The sequence below is a fragment of the Drosophila albomicans genome, chromosome X (assembly GCF_009650485.2).
Source record: "Drosophila albomicans strain 15112-1751.03 chromosome X, ASM965048v2, whole genome shotgun sequence".
NCBI classification, from domain to species: domain Eukaryota; kingdom Metazoa; phylum Arthropoda; class Insecta; order Diptera; family Drosophilidae; genus Drosophila; species Drosophila albomicans.
Window position 1 is genome coordinate 16,657,542 of NC_047627.2, and position 13,361 is coordinate 16,670,902.

At 45.7% G+C, this 13,361-nt stretch overlaps 4 protein-coding genes across 4 annotated transcripts; 2 read left to right on the forward strand and 2 right to left on the reverse strand.

Moving 5' to 3' along the window:
- Nucleotides 1–436: 436 nt before the first annotated feature.
- LOC117570983 (activating signal cointegrator 1 complex subunit 2) lies at nucleotides 437–3,037 on the forward strand. The gene is made up of 5 exons (XM_034252933.2): nucleotides 437–610; nucleotides 671–831; nucleotides 892–1,500; nucleotides 1,561–1,839; nucleotides 1,904–3,037. The coding sequence occupies exons 1-5, from the start codon at nucleotides 491–493 to the stop codon at nucleotides 2,961–2,963; spliced, it is 2,229 nt and encodes a 742-aa protein (XP_034108824.1). The 5' UTR covers nucleotides 437–490; the 3' UTR covers nucleotides 2,964–3,037.
- Nucleotides 3,038–3,110: 73 nt separating this feature from the next.
- Nucleotides 3,111–5,877, reverse strand: LOC117570990 (germ cell nuclear acidic protein). The gene is made up of 6 exons (XM_034252941.2): nucleotides 5,711–5,877; nucleotides 5,296–5,626; nucleotides 5,136–5,231; nucleotides 4,146–5,078; nucleotides 3,726–4,068; nucleotides 3,111–3,667 (listed from the first exon to the last, which is right to left on the reverse strand). The coding sequence occupies exons 1-6, from the start codon at nucleotides 5,819–5,821 to the stop codon at nucleotides 3,331–3,333; spliced, it is 2,151 nt and encodes a 716-aa protein (XP_034108832.1). The 5' UTR covers nucleotides 5,822–5,877; the 3' UTR covers nucleotides 3,111–3,330.
- A 248-nt stretch (nucleotides 5,878–6,125) lies between these two features.
- Nucleotides 6,126–8,943, forward strand: LOC117578146 (WW domain-binding protein 11). The gene is made up of 5 exons (XM_034263363.2): nucleotides 6,126–6,347; nucleotides 6,413–6,538; nucleotides 6,610–6,707; nucleotides 6,762–8,092; nucleotides 8,161–8,943. Exons 1-5 carry the CDS (start codon nucleotides 6,284–6,286, stop codon nucleotides 8,366–8,368), a joined length of 1,827 nt encoding a protein of 608 aa, XP_034119254.1. The 5' UTR covers nucleotides 6,126–6,283; the 3' UTR covers nucleotides 8,369–8,943.
- A 52-nt stretch (nucleotides 8,944–8,995) lies between these two features.
- Nucleotides 8,996–13,241, reverse strand: LOC117578144 (uncharacterized). The gene is made up of 3 exons (XM_034263362.2): nucleotides 11,890–13,241; nucleotides 9,807–10,388; nucleotides 8,996–9,746 (listed from the first exon to the last, which is right to left on the reverse strand). Exons 1-3 carry the CDS (start codon nucleotides 12,820–12,822, stop codon nucleotides 9,186–9,188), a joined length of 2,076 nt encoding a protein of 691 aa, XP_034119253.1. The 5' UTR covers nucleotides 12,823–13,241; the 3' UTR covers nucleotides 8,996–9,185.
- Between the last annotated feature and the right edge of the window lie 120 nt (nucleotides 13,242–13,361).

The following is a 13,361-nucleotide window of genomic DNA, read 5'->3' on the forward strand; positions in this document are numbered from 1 at the left end:
TGCAGCGCGTAATATTTCAAAAATATACAAAGCGTTTTACTTTTGGACGTACATATATAGCATAAATTTAACCTAGTTATACAAAAGGCAGTTAGCACATCCATTAAAAGATGGGGATCTATGTATATGTAATAAAAAACACAATATTAACTGAAACGTGTATTAAACCAGTTTGAAAAACCAAAACGACATTTTTAATTCAAAAAATTGAAAATTTCTAAAAATCGTGTTAAAAGCGAATTTTAAATATTTCACTCATTTCAAATGTGTTTAGCAATTGGCGCCTCACATCTTTTCAGTTCACTTATCGATATCGAACGATTATCGACACATTTCTTTGGAACTATCGGATACCTCAATGTATATTTTGAAACGGTCTCACTGACTGTATTAAAAGTAATCGAAGTGTTTCGATAGCTAATGTTTTCGTTTACTTTTTTTTTTATCAGTTTCACCACATTTGCCAATTGTGTAGTATTTGACGCTCGTCATGGTAAATAAAAAGTTGCAAAATAATGTTAAGGACTACAACCCGGAGAAGCTAGCATTAGGCGACTTGAAGCTATCGCTAGCTGACTCCAAAGGTGTGCGGCGTCAAGTTCCAGCACTTGTAAGTCACGATATGATAAACAAAAACAAAAGCAGCTGTCAACGTTTGCACTTACTTTAGGATGCACATTGGATAGCTCGAGAGAAACCATTTGGCACATATATCTGCATGCTCAGTTCGTATGGCAACCTAAAGAGTGACGCCGCCTTGGAGGAGTGGCAACATGTGGCCACCAATTGTCTGCAAGATTTCGAATTTCTGCTGCATCTCAAGCATCACGAGTAAGTTGAGCTCAAGTTGTGTAAGTTGTTATGTTAGTTAATTGGATTGAATTGCTTTAGATTTTGGTCGTATATTGTCCATTTTGATTCGGCCATGGCTGCCATCGTAACATTCCTGCAACGTGCTAATCCATACTACAGAGTGGACACCAATGACAGTAACACAACAACAGCATTGAGCAATGCCAAGTTGCTATACAGCCAACTATTGAATCATGTGATACGCCTCATTATGCGTTTAATCACCGAGAAAGAGTCGCCCACCGAATGGTTGGCGCCGGAGCATCATAAATCCTTGTTGTACAACAACTATTTGATATCGGTGCCCTTGCTGTGTGATCTGGTGATTGCTGTGGGGGATGCCGATGCACAGAATTTGCGTGTGCTGCAGACGATCTTTGACACTGTTCTACGTCTGCAACCGGATTACCTTAAAGATCTGCAGGAGGGATTGGCCTTCTATGAGAGCGCATTTCTTAGCATGCAAATTCAGGTAGAGAACGAGGGTTGCGAGGGCGCCGGTGGGGGAGCCTTACTCGATCCTGCTGCCGACACGCCTTACGATGATGTGGTGCTGTTTGCATTGGACTGCGCCTACACATTGCGTTTGCTGCTTCAGCTGTGTCCCGATTTGTTGATTGCTTGTGAGCAGCTTAAATTGGTGCAAAGGTGGGCTTGACCTTAAACTATAGTTTAGTCAGTGTTTAATTCTATATTTTGTCGTTGCAGCATTGCCAATTTTTATGACATGACCGTGCCAATGTTGTATCGCAATATCTACATGATTAATGCACACGCTAGCTCGTTACGTTGGCTGAACGAGGCGCGACAACAGTTCCTTAATGTGGTGCGCAGCATAACGCATGCACAACTGGAGGCGGGACGTGGCCAGCAACTGGTGGAACTGCTGCAGGAATGTCTCTCGGCGCAGACCTTTGTCATCGACTATCAGCGTCAATATCCTGTGGAGCATGACATTGCTGTGCTGCTCAAGACGTGTCCCAAAATGTAAGCAACTAATATAGTTAGTTTGCTTTATTGTTTTAGCTTAACTTTCTCTTCTATCAATTAGAAAAAACTACAAGGTAGACTTTGTGATAGCTGGCTATCAGAAAACGCTGGCCAGCTGCACCAGCGGAGTGCTGGCGGATGAGCAGGTCAGTAATCCGAACAGCGATGACGACGAGGAGAGCGGAGTACAGCACGAAGCTGCAACAGCCACAGTCTCAACGGTGGCCACGATTGAGAATGGGAGCAGCAACAGCAAACGCGACATTGACTTGGAGGTGAGCGCTGTGCTGGATGTGCTGCCCGATCTGGGTATGGGCTTCATACGAAGACTGCTAACGCGTTACGACAACAGCGAGCAGGCCATTGCAGCCATACTGGACGATAATCTGCCACCGGATCTGATACACATGGATCGCCAGGAGGTGTTCATACCGGCCGATCCGCAAGATAAACTGCAGCGGCAGACGGGTGTGCGGCATTACAATGTGCACGATGGCGATCGCTATGATGTGCTCACCCAGGACAATCCGCAATGCATCATCAAGCAAGGCAAAGGATTGCCGGGTACCGCACGCAATGCTGAGCAGCTGCTTGACGATAAGCGTGACATTGGTCAGCTGAAGCAGCGGTATCAGCAGTATGCGCTGGTCGAAGAGACTCCGGATGAGGCAACGGGTGCGGAATATGATGATGAGTACGATGACAGCTATGAGGCGTTGAATGATGGCCAGGCACCGCCCATGAGTTTGTTGCGTGCCAAGCTGCAGCAGGCCTCGGCTGCGAATAGTGCGTACGAGGCGCAGGATGCGTCTGATGATGAGCAGGACGACGACGAGAGTGATGACGAGCAGCAGAAGTTGGCGACAGCGAAACGGGGCACTGACTTCTGTGAGAATCCGGAGGTTACGCGAGCTCGCTACCAACAGCGTCAGCAGGCCAAATACGGCGGACAACGGCAGCATCATCAGCAGGGCGATGTGGTGGGTGCACCCAAGGGACAGGGACAGACGCAGCAAACCACTCGCAATCGTGGACAGAAGGAGGCGCATAAATCATCACGTGCCAATCACAATCGCAAAGCTGGCGCCGCCTTCAAGCGTAGCAAGGGCATGTTATCCTAAGCGCAAGGCTAACAAAAAATGCATATTAGTAGTCAAAAGTCAATAAATGTATTTCGAATTTTAAATTCTAACAATTGCCGTTTTGAATTTAAGGCGAAAAATCGAGTTCGATTAACTGCTTGCAATCGATGCTTTGACATGCAAATGATCGACGAAGCCTCGAGTCCTGCTCGATAGCAATTATCGATCACAGTTCGATATTACATCGATTATTTACGCGCACCATTCAAAGCGCATCAAACAACATGCGATGCTTTATTAAAAAAATTATATATATTTACTGTACGTCAACTTGCAAAAAAAAAGATTAGTTTATCAGTAAAGCTATCAATATAGTTAGTGTGTTGCATTAGCTGGCTGTCGCTTGCTACTGCTCTTGCAGTTGCTCCTTGTACTGGCTGTTGAGCGACTGCATCTTCGAACTGTGAGTGCTCTCCGCACACTTTAAGTAATTCTCACGCACAAACTGTTTGTAGGGCGTAACAAGTTGATCGGTAAAGGATAAAGAATGCGCCTCCTCCGCATTGTACTTCTCCACATTCACCTCGAATTGACAATAGTGGCAACGAAGCTGTTGCTCCTCATCCTCGAACTTGATGATGCCATGCGAGCGTCGATGACACAGCAGACAGGTGTACTTGAACTTGGCATTGCAATCATCAATCTGTGGAAGCTCTGGCAGCAGCGATTTGGCACGATACGCCCTGCAACAAAATGAAAGCTTTAGCACACTGCTAAGGTTTGTTAAATGCCTCCACTTACCACTTGCGACAGTGATCGCCATGTCCTGTCTCACCGTGATATACAAAGGCAGCGGCATGACACATCTCGTGTAGCAGCGCCTTCACCAGCATGCCTGGCTGCTTCATCTGCTGCCAGAGAACGATGCGCGAAGTGCGCTGGCGACCAGCCTCAATGGAATGCACAATTGTGCTCGGTGTGTTCATGCAACTCTTCCATGTAATGATGCGACGCAAACCGCAGTGGAAGATGCTGTGATTGAGCACATTGAACAGGGTCTTGGCCAGCATTGTTTTGGACGATTCAAAGTCACGCTTACGATAGTAGACAGCGAGTGGATGACACATATTAAGAGGCGTCTCAGCTGTAAAAAAGAAAAGGTATTTCATTAGGTTCTCGAATATATAACTAAAACAAAAAACGGTTAAAAAGTCAACTCACGCCGCAGTGAATCCAAAAAGCTGTAGACACCCGCATAGCGTGCCAGCAAATTGGTGATCTTCTTGTGCTGCTGACAATTGTGTGCACGCACCTCCTCGCTGGGCAGGCCACTCAGATCGATAGGCTCCTTGATGTGCTGCGGCGTTTGACTCTCAAAGCAATTGGCGTTCGTGCGCTGCACAATATCATCGAAGAGCAGCATTTTCATCTCATTGGTTACCTCCGCACCCAGGGTTTTCATTAATGGCGGCAACACTTGACTGGGCGTCGATGCTGCCTTTGGTACTCGAGCTTTTGGCTCTTGTACAACATTGTGCGTATTGTGTGCTGCCCAGAGGCGCGAGCTTGGAGGTGCCACCTCGGGCGGATCCTCATCCATGCGATTGTCTTCGAGCTCATAATTGGCCATGGGATTGTAGAGACGCCGCTGTGCCGGTCGCAAACCCAAAAACTTTTGCAAACGCATCTTTAATTCGGTGTCGCATTCAACGGTAGTAGCATCAGCAGTCGGCTCGCTGCTGACAATGGCCACCGGTTGCCGCAAATCCACATAGATGAATGCGTCATCAGTGTTGTCAATTATGGAAGAGCTGGCAATGCTGCTGCTGCAGCCGCTACTTAGCATTGAGATGCGACGTTGTTTGCGTGTGGGCTGCTCATGCACTTGTTCCACATAATCATCGTCATCATCATCATCATCTTCGTCATCTGGATACTCTTCATGATAATCCTCATCAGCATCGTCGTCGTCGTCAACGTCATCTTCATCGTCATCTTCGTAATCATCATCCGATGATGAATCCTCAAGCTGAGCTTTGCGCGACGAATAGTCGAACTTGTGATCGATGCGTTGACGCACAGCGCGTCCACTGCGGGTGGTTATCACTTTGGGTGGACATATCGACGTCTTTTCCAACAAACTCAGGTCGATCGCTGCGGGCAAATAGCAATTTAATAGGAGTTTGTTTAGTATTTTAACTGCTTACTTACATGGCTCCTTTGACTTGGTCTTCTTGTTACTGTTGGAGAAGGATTCGAGTTTGCGTTTAATTGGTGTGCTCACAAACTTATCCATCATGCTGTCACCTACAAAAGATCGCACTAATGATCATTTGTTTTTTTTTGCTGTTTTCATATGTATGAAATTTACTTTGCTTCTCAACATCGATGTCGGAATCGTTCTCGGTTTCGGTTTCTGGTATTGTCCAAGCGTCGGAAATATCGCTGTTGTCGTCGGAATCTGTATCCAAATCCGATGGACGAATGTAGCTGACAAATGACGATGTTTCTGATGTATCCACAACGACAATAACGTCCGAGTCGGTGTCGGTGTCGTCACTATTGTCCGCATCACCTGCCGCTCTTTGGGGCATTCTGCACGTGAGAATGTCGTGAGCGACGACTTCGATGATGCTGTCGCTGTCGTTGTCGTTGCTGTTGTTGCCATTTGCCGCATCTTGTTGTTGTGGCTGCTGCTGGCGCTGTTGTGTTTTAAATTGTTTAGGTTTTGTTTGGTTTTGCTCGGCTGACATGTTCTTTCATACTAAACAATTTTTGAAACTTACGTCGGTCGCAATGCTTTTTGTTGGGGTTGTTGTAGATTTATCTGGCTCGTGGGTAATATTTAGTAATTGGAATGCTTCAAGAAAGCTTTGTGAATTTAAAATATTGGACATTTTAAGAATTTCATTTATCCACGGCGTCCACTTTTTCTTTTACAATTGTGCCGGCACAATTCAACGTAAGAGGAACGTTGCCACATCGTTCAAATATTTGAAAAATATAAAGAACTCTGTTCACAATGTATTTTGCGCATTGCTCAAAACCTTTTTGTTTTTTGTTTAATATATTGAGCAAATTTAACATAGTTTAATGTTTTTAAATATTAAACTAAAATAATCAATAATGTTTAAAATATAGCGCCATCTTAACACTTGACAATTTAGCATATTTCGTTGCATCTGGTCACATTGAACACAGTATACTTGTGCTATTCACGCTGCGGTAACGCTGTTTTTTTGCATTTCACACTCGTGTGTATCAAAACAAAAAAAACCGAAAAGCGGATTGCTAGAGAGCTTGATTTAATTTTTTGTTTTTTAATTTAAGACTAATTTAATAAACAAACAGCCGGCAAGATGGGGCGACGCTCCATTAATACCACTAAAAGTGGTAAATACATGAATCCCACAGACCAAGCGCGTAAGTTGCAAAATTATGTTATAAATACGCACACACTTTACTATTTATATATATTTAAATTGTAGGTAAGGAGGCTCGCAAAAAGGAACTAAAGAAGAATAAACGACAGCGGCAAATGGTTCGAGCTGCGGTGTTGAAAAACAAGGATCCCTCGCAAATACTAGAGGAGATGGAGAAGATTGACGAAATGGGTAAGCAATGCAGCAATATTCCAAGATTGGAGTCCACCTTGATTCTGTGGGTAAAACCTTTCTTTCTTCAGAGTACAATGTGCTGCAGCCGTCGCCACTCAATGAGAAGGTGTTGCGGGATAAGCGGAAAAAGCTCAAGGAGACGTTTGATCGCGTCATGCGGCTTTATGTAAGTGAATCTTTTTTATATTTCGCTGCATAACTAATGTTAATATTTTGGCAGCACAATGATGAACCCGAGCATTGGGCCGAGCTGAAACGTAAAGAGGTGGAGTACGAGAAGAAGCGTCTGAAAAAGCAGCAGTACTACGAGAGTGTAAAGCACGCCCAGAGTGTACAGATCGATGAGATACCTCTGCCGGCACCCGTCTCCGCATCCAATGCAAGTAATGCGAGCGGTGGCAATGCAGCCAACAGCGTCAGTGGTGGCAGTGGTAGCAATGCCAACAGTAACATCACATTTCCTGGTGGTACGGGCAGCATACGTATGCCGCCGCCACCGATGACCCTGGCGCTACCTCCGTTTGCTCCAGGAGCTCCGCCTGGCGTCACCAAGCGTGACAGCGATTCAGCGGGTAACGCTGGTGATTCGCAGGGCGATAAACTGAAGGACGACGAGGATAAAGATTGGCTGGGTGTGCCACCAGGACCACCGCCCGATCTATTTGCCATGTCCGAGCTTGATTCAGATGCGGCAGGCAACAGTGACTACGAGGGTGACGAGGGCGAATCGATGGCCGGCAGCATTGATGATTTCATGAAGGAAATGGAGCATGTTCACAAGCGCAAGCATCGGAAGCTGCAGGGCAACGATGCTGAGCTGGATGGCGAGCACAAGGATGACAAACATGACAGCTCTGGTGAGGCAAAGTCACCCACATTGGCGCATCGTCGTCGTCGTCGCAGGAGCTACAACACCAGCAGTGAGGATGACGCTGATGACGACGACGACGTGGATGATGACGATGACGACGAGGATGAGGATGGGGCAAACGATGATGACATGGCTTCCGATGGTGAGCAGCCTAATACCAAGTCCAAGCCTAGCACAAATAGCGGCTGCAAAGAGTCGCTGAAAGCGACGCCAGCAACGCTGACAACGGCTGCAGCGGTCACCACAGTGCCAGCACCGCCCATAGCGCCCACACTGCCCGCCATACCGTTGCCACCAAGTGCACCAGTGCCGCCCCAGCAGCAGCAGCAGCAACAACAACAGCAGCAGTTGCCACAGCTGCCGCATATGCGAGGCATTGCACCGCCTGGGATTATGTTTCGGCCGCCACCAATGCGCCCACCTGGACCCGGCATGCCGGGCTTTGGCATGCGCATGCCGCCAGGTCCGCCACCAGGCGCTCGACCGCCTCACGCCCTGGGTCCCATACCAAGGATGGGCATACGCATGCCACCGGGACCGCCACCTGGGCTGCCACCTCGCATGGCTGGCGGTCATCATGTGAAGCATGGCAGCGGAGGCGGCGGCGTCGCTGCCAATGCCATAGCCAGCAAGGAGCAGGGCAAGGGCATCACCACCATTACGGCCAAGCCGCAAATCAGGCATGTTTCCATTGTTAACTATCACTTATCCAACATGTTATTTATGTATTACACTTTGCTGCTCTTAGATTCCTAAGTGCTGATGTGACACGCTTTGTCCCGTCCACGTTGCGTGTGAAGCGCGAGGATCAACGGCGCTCGGCGCGGGCGAAGCACATGGCGGGTGCCAACGATGCGAGCGAGCGGCATATGCATGCCCCACCGGAGGCACACAAGCCGCCCACCAAGGACGATGCGTATCTGCAGTTCATGAACGAGATGCAGGGATTGCTGTAGCAGCATCGACGATTGCATAGATTGTACATTAGATTTGCCTAGTTTAGTTATCGTTTAATGTAGTTCAAGAAAACAAAATCAGGTGCAGTAATTTTACGATACTGCCCACCCATCAATTAGACAGAGATAGAGAGAAAGATACTTTTCAATTAACACACACGTATTTAACTTTCTTAGTCATGTTATTCAATATTCATAATCTATTCATTTACCAAAACTCCTTCAGAGTGCCTGAATATGACACACTGCGTACACTTTTCTCAGATCAATTTGTATTTTTGTAGTGAATAACAATATGGAAAATCTGAGAGAAAATAAGAAACATATTTCTATGAATTACGCTATATTCTTTTTCTTTTTGCCATAACTATGTAAAAGTAAGTATAGATTAAGCTAAGCTACAAGTTGATTCAACTTCTGATACCAAACGAAGCAGACCAATCGGACATTTGAATATAGGAATTAAGTCCAGATAATATCTAGATTCTAGAAACTTGTCTTGCAAATTTATCGTAAATTTAAGTTAGTAAACACTTTGAAGTTAATACATTGAATTTACGTTGAATATAGAGAACGTATAATTTATATTTCAGTTGGCATTGCGATTAAGCAGGCATTAAAAATAAGACGATTCTGTTCATTTCTCGTTATTTTTTATTGCAGTATTTATAGATATGTTGGGCAAGGCATCTTTATAGACTTTCTTTTCTGTTTAATACATGTAGTTAGCACATTTTGGAAACGGCTCTTAAAGCGAGCCAAGACATTTGATCACAAGTTGCATGCAGCTCAATGGTTGTTTTGCCAGATCTCATCTCTATTGCTTTGTAGTCTTTGCAGACGCCGGTGTTGTGGTTAGGACGGTATTTTTCTTTTTGGAAAATGGTCGCAGCTCGATGAGATCGGTTTTGAGCGAACGGAAACTGCGACGCAGCGAATTGGAGACCTTCTTCGTAAAGCTGGTGCTATTGCTGCACAGCGACAACTTATCCTCATTGCCGGCAGCCATCGAACGTGTCTCCTGCAGTGGACGCAGCTCATCATCCTTCACATCCCCGTTGCTCTCGGCATTGAGCGTGTTGCGCAAATACTTGCGATTGAAGTGCAATTGCGGTGTGCCCCATTTACGTTCCAGATCGGGCACAGCACCGTTGCAGTCATCGCCATCCGGTGTCCCTGGTGTGCCGGGTGCCGACGTGGAGACCTCGCCCAGTGCCTCCTTGTAGGTGCGCGTAATAATCATGTTAGCCGGGACACTCTTGCCGTTGACGCCATTGCTGCGCGTGTGATAATCGACGCCGGCGGGCAAACTCTGACGAGCTGGCTTCAAGCGGCGCGGCGACTTCACTGCCATCACGTTCACCCGATAGTGGAGCACCTGAGGGAGAGAGAGTGAAAAAAGTCAATAAAGTTATTAACAGCTATCGCCCACACTCACCTTGTCGTCGTCCACAAAGCGCGACAGCTCGCTGAGGCCAATGGTGACACAGGTGCCCTCCATCAGGATGTCCCTGTCGTATTCGCTGTGCACCGGGAACTTTTGGGTCAACGACACCGCCTCGTTGTCCGGCTGCAGCAGCGTCACCTCGTAAGCATAATTGTATTTGGCTTCGCGTCGATTCGACGTGCATGTCATGGTGAAGAGTATGCGCTGCTTGTCGTAGATCTCATAGAAATTGAACATCTCGTCGTGCGCCTGGAACACATAGTAGCCGGTCAACGGTTTGCGCCGCATGCCCATATTCCAAACGAGATCCGCCGTCGGCGAGCGAAACAGCTTGTCCATGTGCTGCTCCTCCAGATGCTGTTTCCATTGCACTTCCCGGCCATGCCAACGGCAATCGCCCCACACACGTCCCATGAAGCACTTCATCGGCTTGTAGATGCACTGCTGCTCGTGCCACGGCAGCAATGCCACCGGCATTCGCACCGTGCAACCGCCCGCCGAGTGGCTGCAGCCGAAGTGCGCCTTTGCACACAGCGCCTCAATGGTCAGGGAGCGCATGGTGGAGAAACCCTCCTGCAAATTGGCCAAAACATACAAGTTAGCAACATTTCTTTATGGTTAAACAAATATTTATAAGATGGATAACTTTATATTGTGAAAAGAATTGAGTCTAATTAGTTGGTAGTACTCCAGAATTATTCCTCTTACATTTAATACTATATCTGAGTTTATAAAAAACTTAATTAATCACATTTTATTATGTTCAAATTAAACACTCATCACTCTAAGTCACAGAAGGTGGGAGTTGGCAAGTTACTCAGCAATTCAAATTGCAAATTTAACGGTCAAAAATTACTAGTTACAGTTTGGTAGCTAAAATTTAACAGTCTCATTTTATGGTACTAGCTTAACACTTTGAGAATCGCTGAGAAGGGAGTTCACAATGTACTATTCAATTCAAATTGGAATTTTAATAGACAAATATTATATGCAATTTTCATTAGTGTGAATTTTAAAAGTAGTTTTCAAATTTTGTAAATGCATATCATTAAAAACATTATAAATTAAAAAAATCGTCTATATATCTATCTTAACTATTACCTATATGGATAATTCTTGCGTGCGACACTATAAAAAAACATTAACTAAAACATTCTTAAAAATAAGTAAAGGTTATTCCAATAGCTCTGGACTAGCCCATATTTAGCGATAAGATTGATTTTAGGAACTTTTTCTGGTTTATGATAAAATATATGTATAAACTCGTTATTTTTTTGGATTGTGTAATAATTCATTCATTTTTCTTTAATAATCTTAAAACAGAAAAATAATAGCAAAATTATTCTTAGCTCAAATTAAAGTGCTAATCCAGAGCTATAAGAACAACCTTTACTTATTTTAATCCACAGTTATAAGATTCATTTTTACTCAAAATAAAAAATATTTCACTTTAGATAGTTTTGCTCTCGACATTTTCAACAGCCATATCTTAGATTGAAAAGTCATTGTGAAATTTGCGTTGATCTGCATTGATATTTTCTATTACTATAAGATATAAGATAAAGCTTAACTATGTTACAACACAATTTTGCTGCCTAGTAAAGTTTAGTTCAAGTATAAATTTGGAAAACTGCAATTTGCAGCCTCCTAGTTGAAAGTTGAAACCTCAGTCATTAAATGAGTCAGGGCAAAGAGTGTTATACTTGTATGTACATAGAAGATAAGAATGAATATCGTAATTGTGATCAATTCAAGTTTTGTAAATGGGAAATTGCATCGATTTGAAACCAACCAATATACATATCTAAATATGTACATAGTAACTGATCAATCAAGGGCTCGCTGCACATGAAAACATCGGAAGACTGGGAATGTGGACTTGGACTTATGTGCGTTGACAAGATAATATTCAACCATATCAGACACACACACAGATACGTCATGGGCGATAACACGCAGTCGGGAACTGTGCGGCACGGGAGGAGGATCGCAAATAGATAGATACCGTTCTTACCTAATGCTGACGTCACCGCGACACTTTTTTTTTGGTTTTTGTTTTTGTAGTTTTACATACCTTGCATAGCGGACACATGAGCAGGATGCGTGTGCACTGCTCGCAAATGCTGTGGCCGCTCTTGCAGAGCAACACAGGCGCTTTCATGGGACCCGCACAGCCGGGACAGCGCAGCTCCTCGATCAGACTCTCGTAGTGCTTGGCCGAAATGCTCGCTGGCGGCGATTGCGGCAGCTGCTCCACGCTCACCTGAGTTGCGAGTGGCTTTGGTGAAGCTGTTGCCGCTGTCCCCGTAGTGACTGTTGCCGTTGTAACTGTTCCAGTTGTTGTTGCTGCTGCTGCTACTGTTTCCGTTACCACTGTCTCCACTGCTGCTGTTCCTGCTTCAACTGTTCCAACTGCCGGTGTAGCTGTTTCAACTGTTCCCACAGCCGTTGCTCCTGTTGCAACTGTTCCCACTACAGCTGTTTCAGCTGTCGCTGTACCTGTAGCAACTGTTCCTGTTGCAACTGTTCCCGCTGCAACTGTTCCCGCTGCTGCTTCGGCTACGCTGCGACGCTGCTCCAATGCCTCGCCATTGGTCAGAGGCGAGCGTGCATCTCCGGAGCCTGTGCTCCGAGTGCGACTCAACATGGGCGGCTTGGGTGGTGGCGACAGCGGGGAACGCAAGATGCTGCCGGATGTGGCAACCGATGGACTCGGCAACGTTGCATACTTCACATGCAGCGCCAGGCTGTTGGGTGGCTGCTGGCGGCGCAATTGTGGCTCCGTGTCTGTGTCCGCATTCTTACCCTCCTCTTGAATCTCGTTGATGGTGCTCTTAAGGAAAAGCCGACGCTGCTCATTGATCTGCTCGATGCTGCGCAATTGGCCCACAATGGCGGGTAATGGATCTGTGATGGGCGGGACAGTTGAGTCGGAAACAGCGGGGGAGGAAGGGGTGGCGACGCCATTTTGTGGCGGGCTGAGAACAACGGAGTCCACGGTGCTCATTGCTTCCTGTTTTGCGGCCAAAATAATTGTGTAATCGCGACTAGCGACTTTGGCAGCAGCCCCAGTTAAACAGCTCTACAGCTCTACAGGTCTACAGTTTTCTATATTATAGAAGCACTCTGTGTGTGAGTGTCGTCGTCGTCGTCGTCGTCGACGTCGTCTTCTATCTTATCAGAGACCGCCTAACTAGGCTGCCAATCGATTTGGATTTTCGATATACATAAGCACGCACACACACACAGACCAGTATATTTATGCACACATACTCGCAATTTGATTGTACATATTTTTAAGAATGCAACGCCCAAAGTTACTATTTTTATTTATTTTGTATATTTGCGTCTTTCTTCAATTATCTTTGGGCCACAACTACGCCACACAGATAGCACAACACATTGTGGGCATTTGTATTTCATTCTTTTCAATTATTGCCACGTTCTTTTCACTATGTAATTATTGTTGCATCTGTTTTGCGGGCTAGAAAAGCCGTTCAAAATAATCATTGGTCAATGTCAAGGTAACTTTGCGCTTCTGCTTTT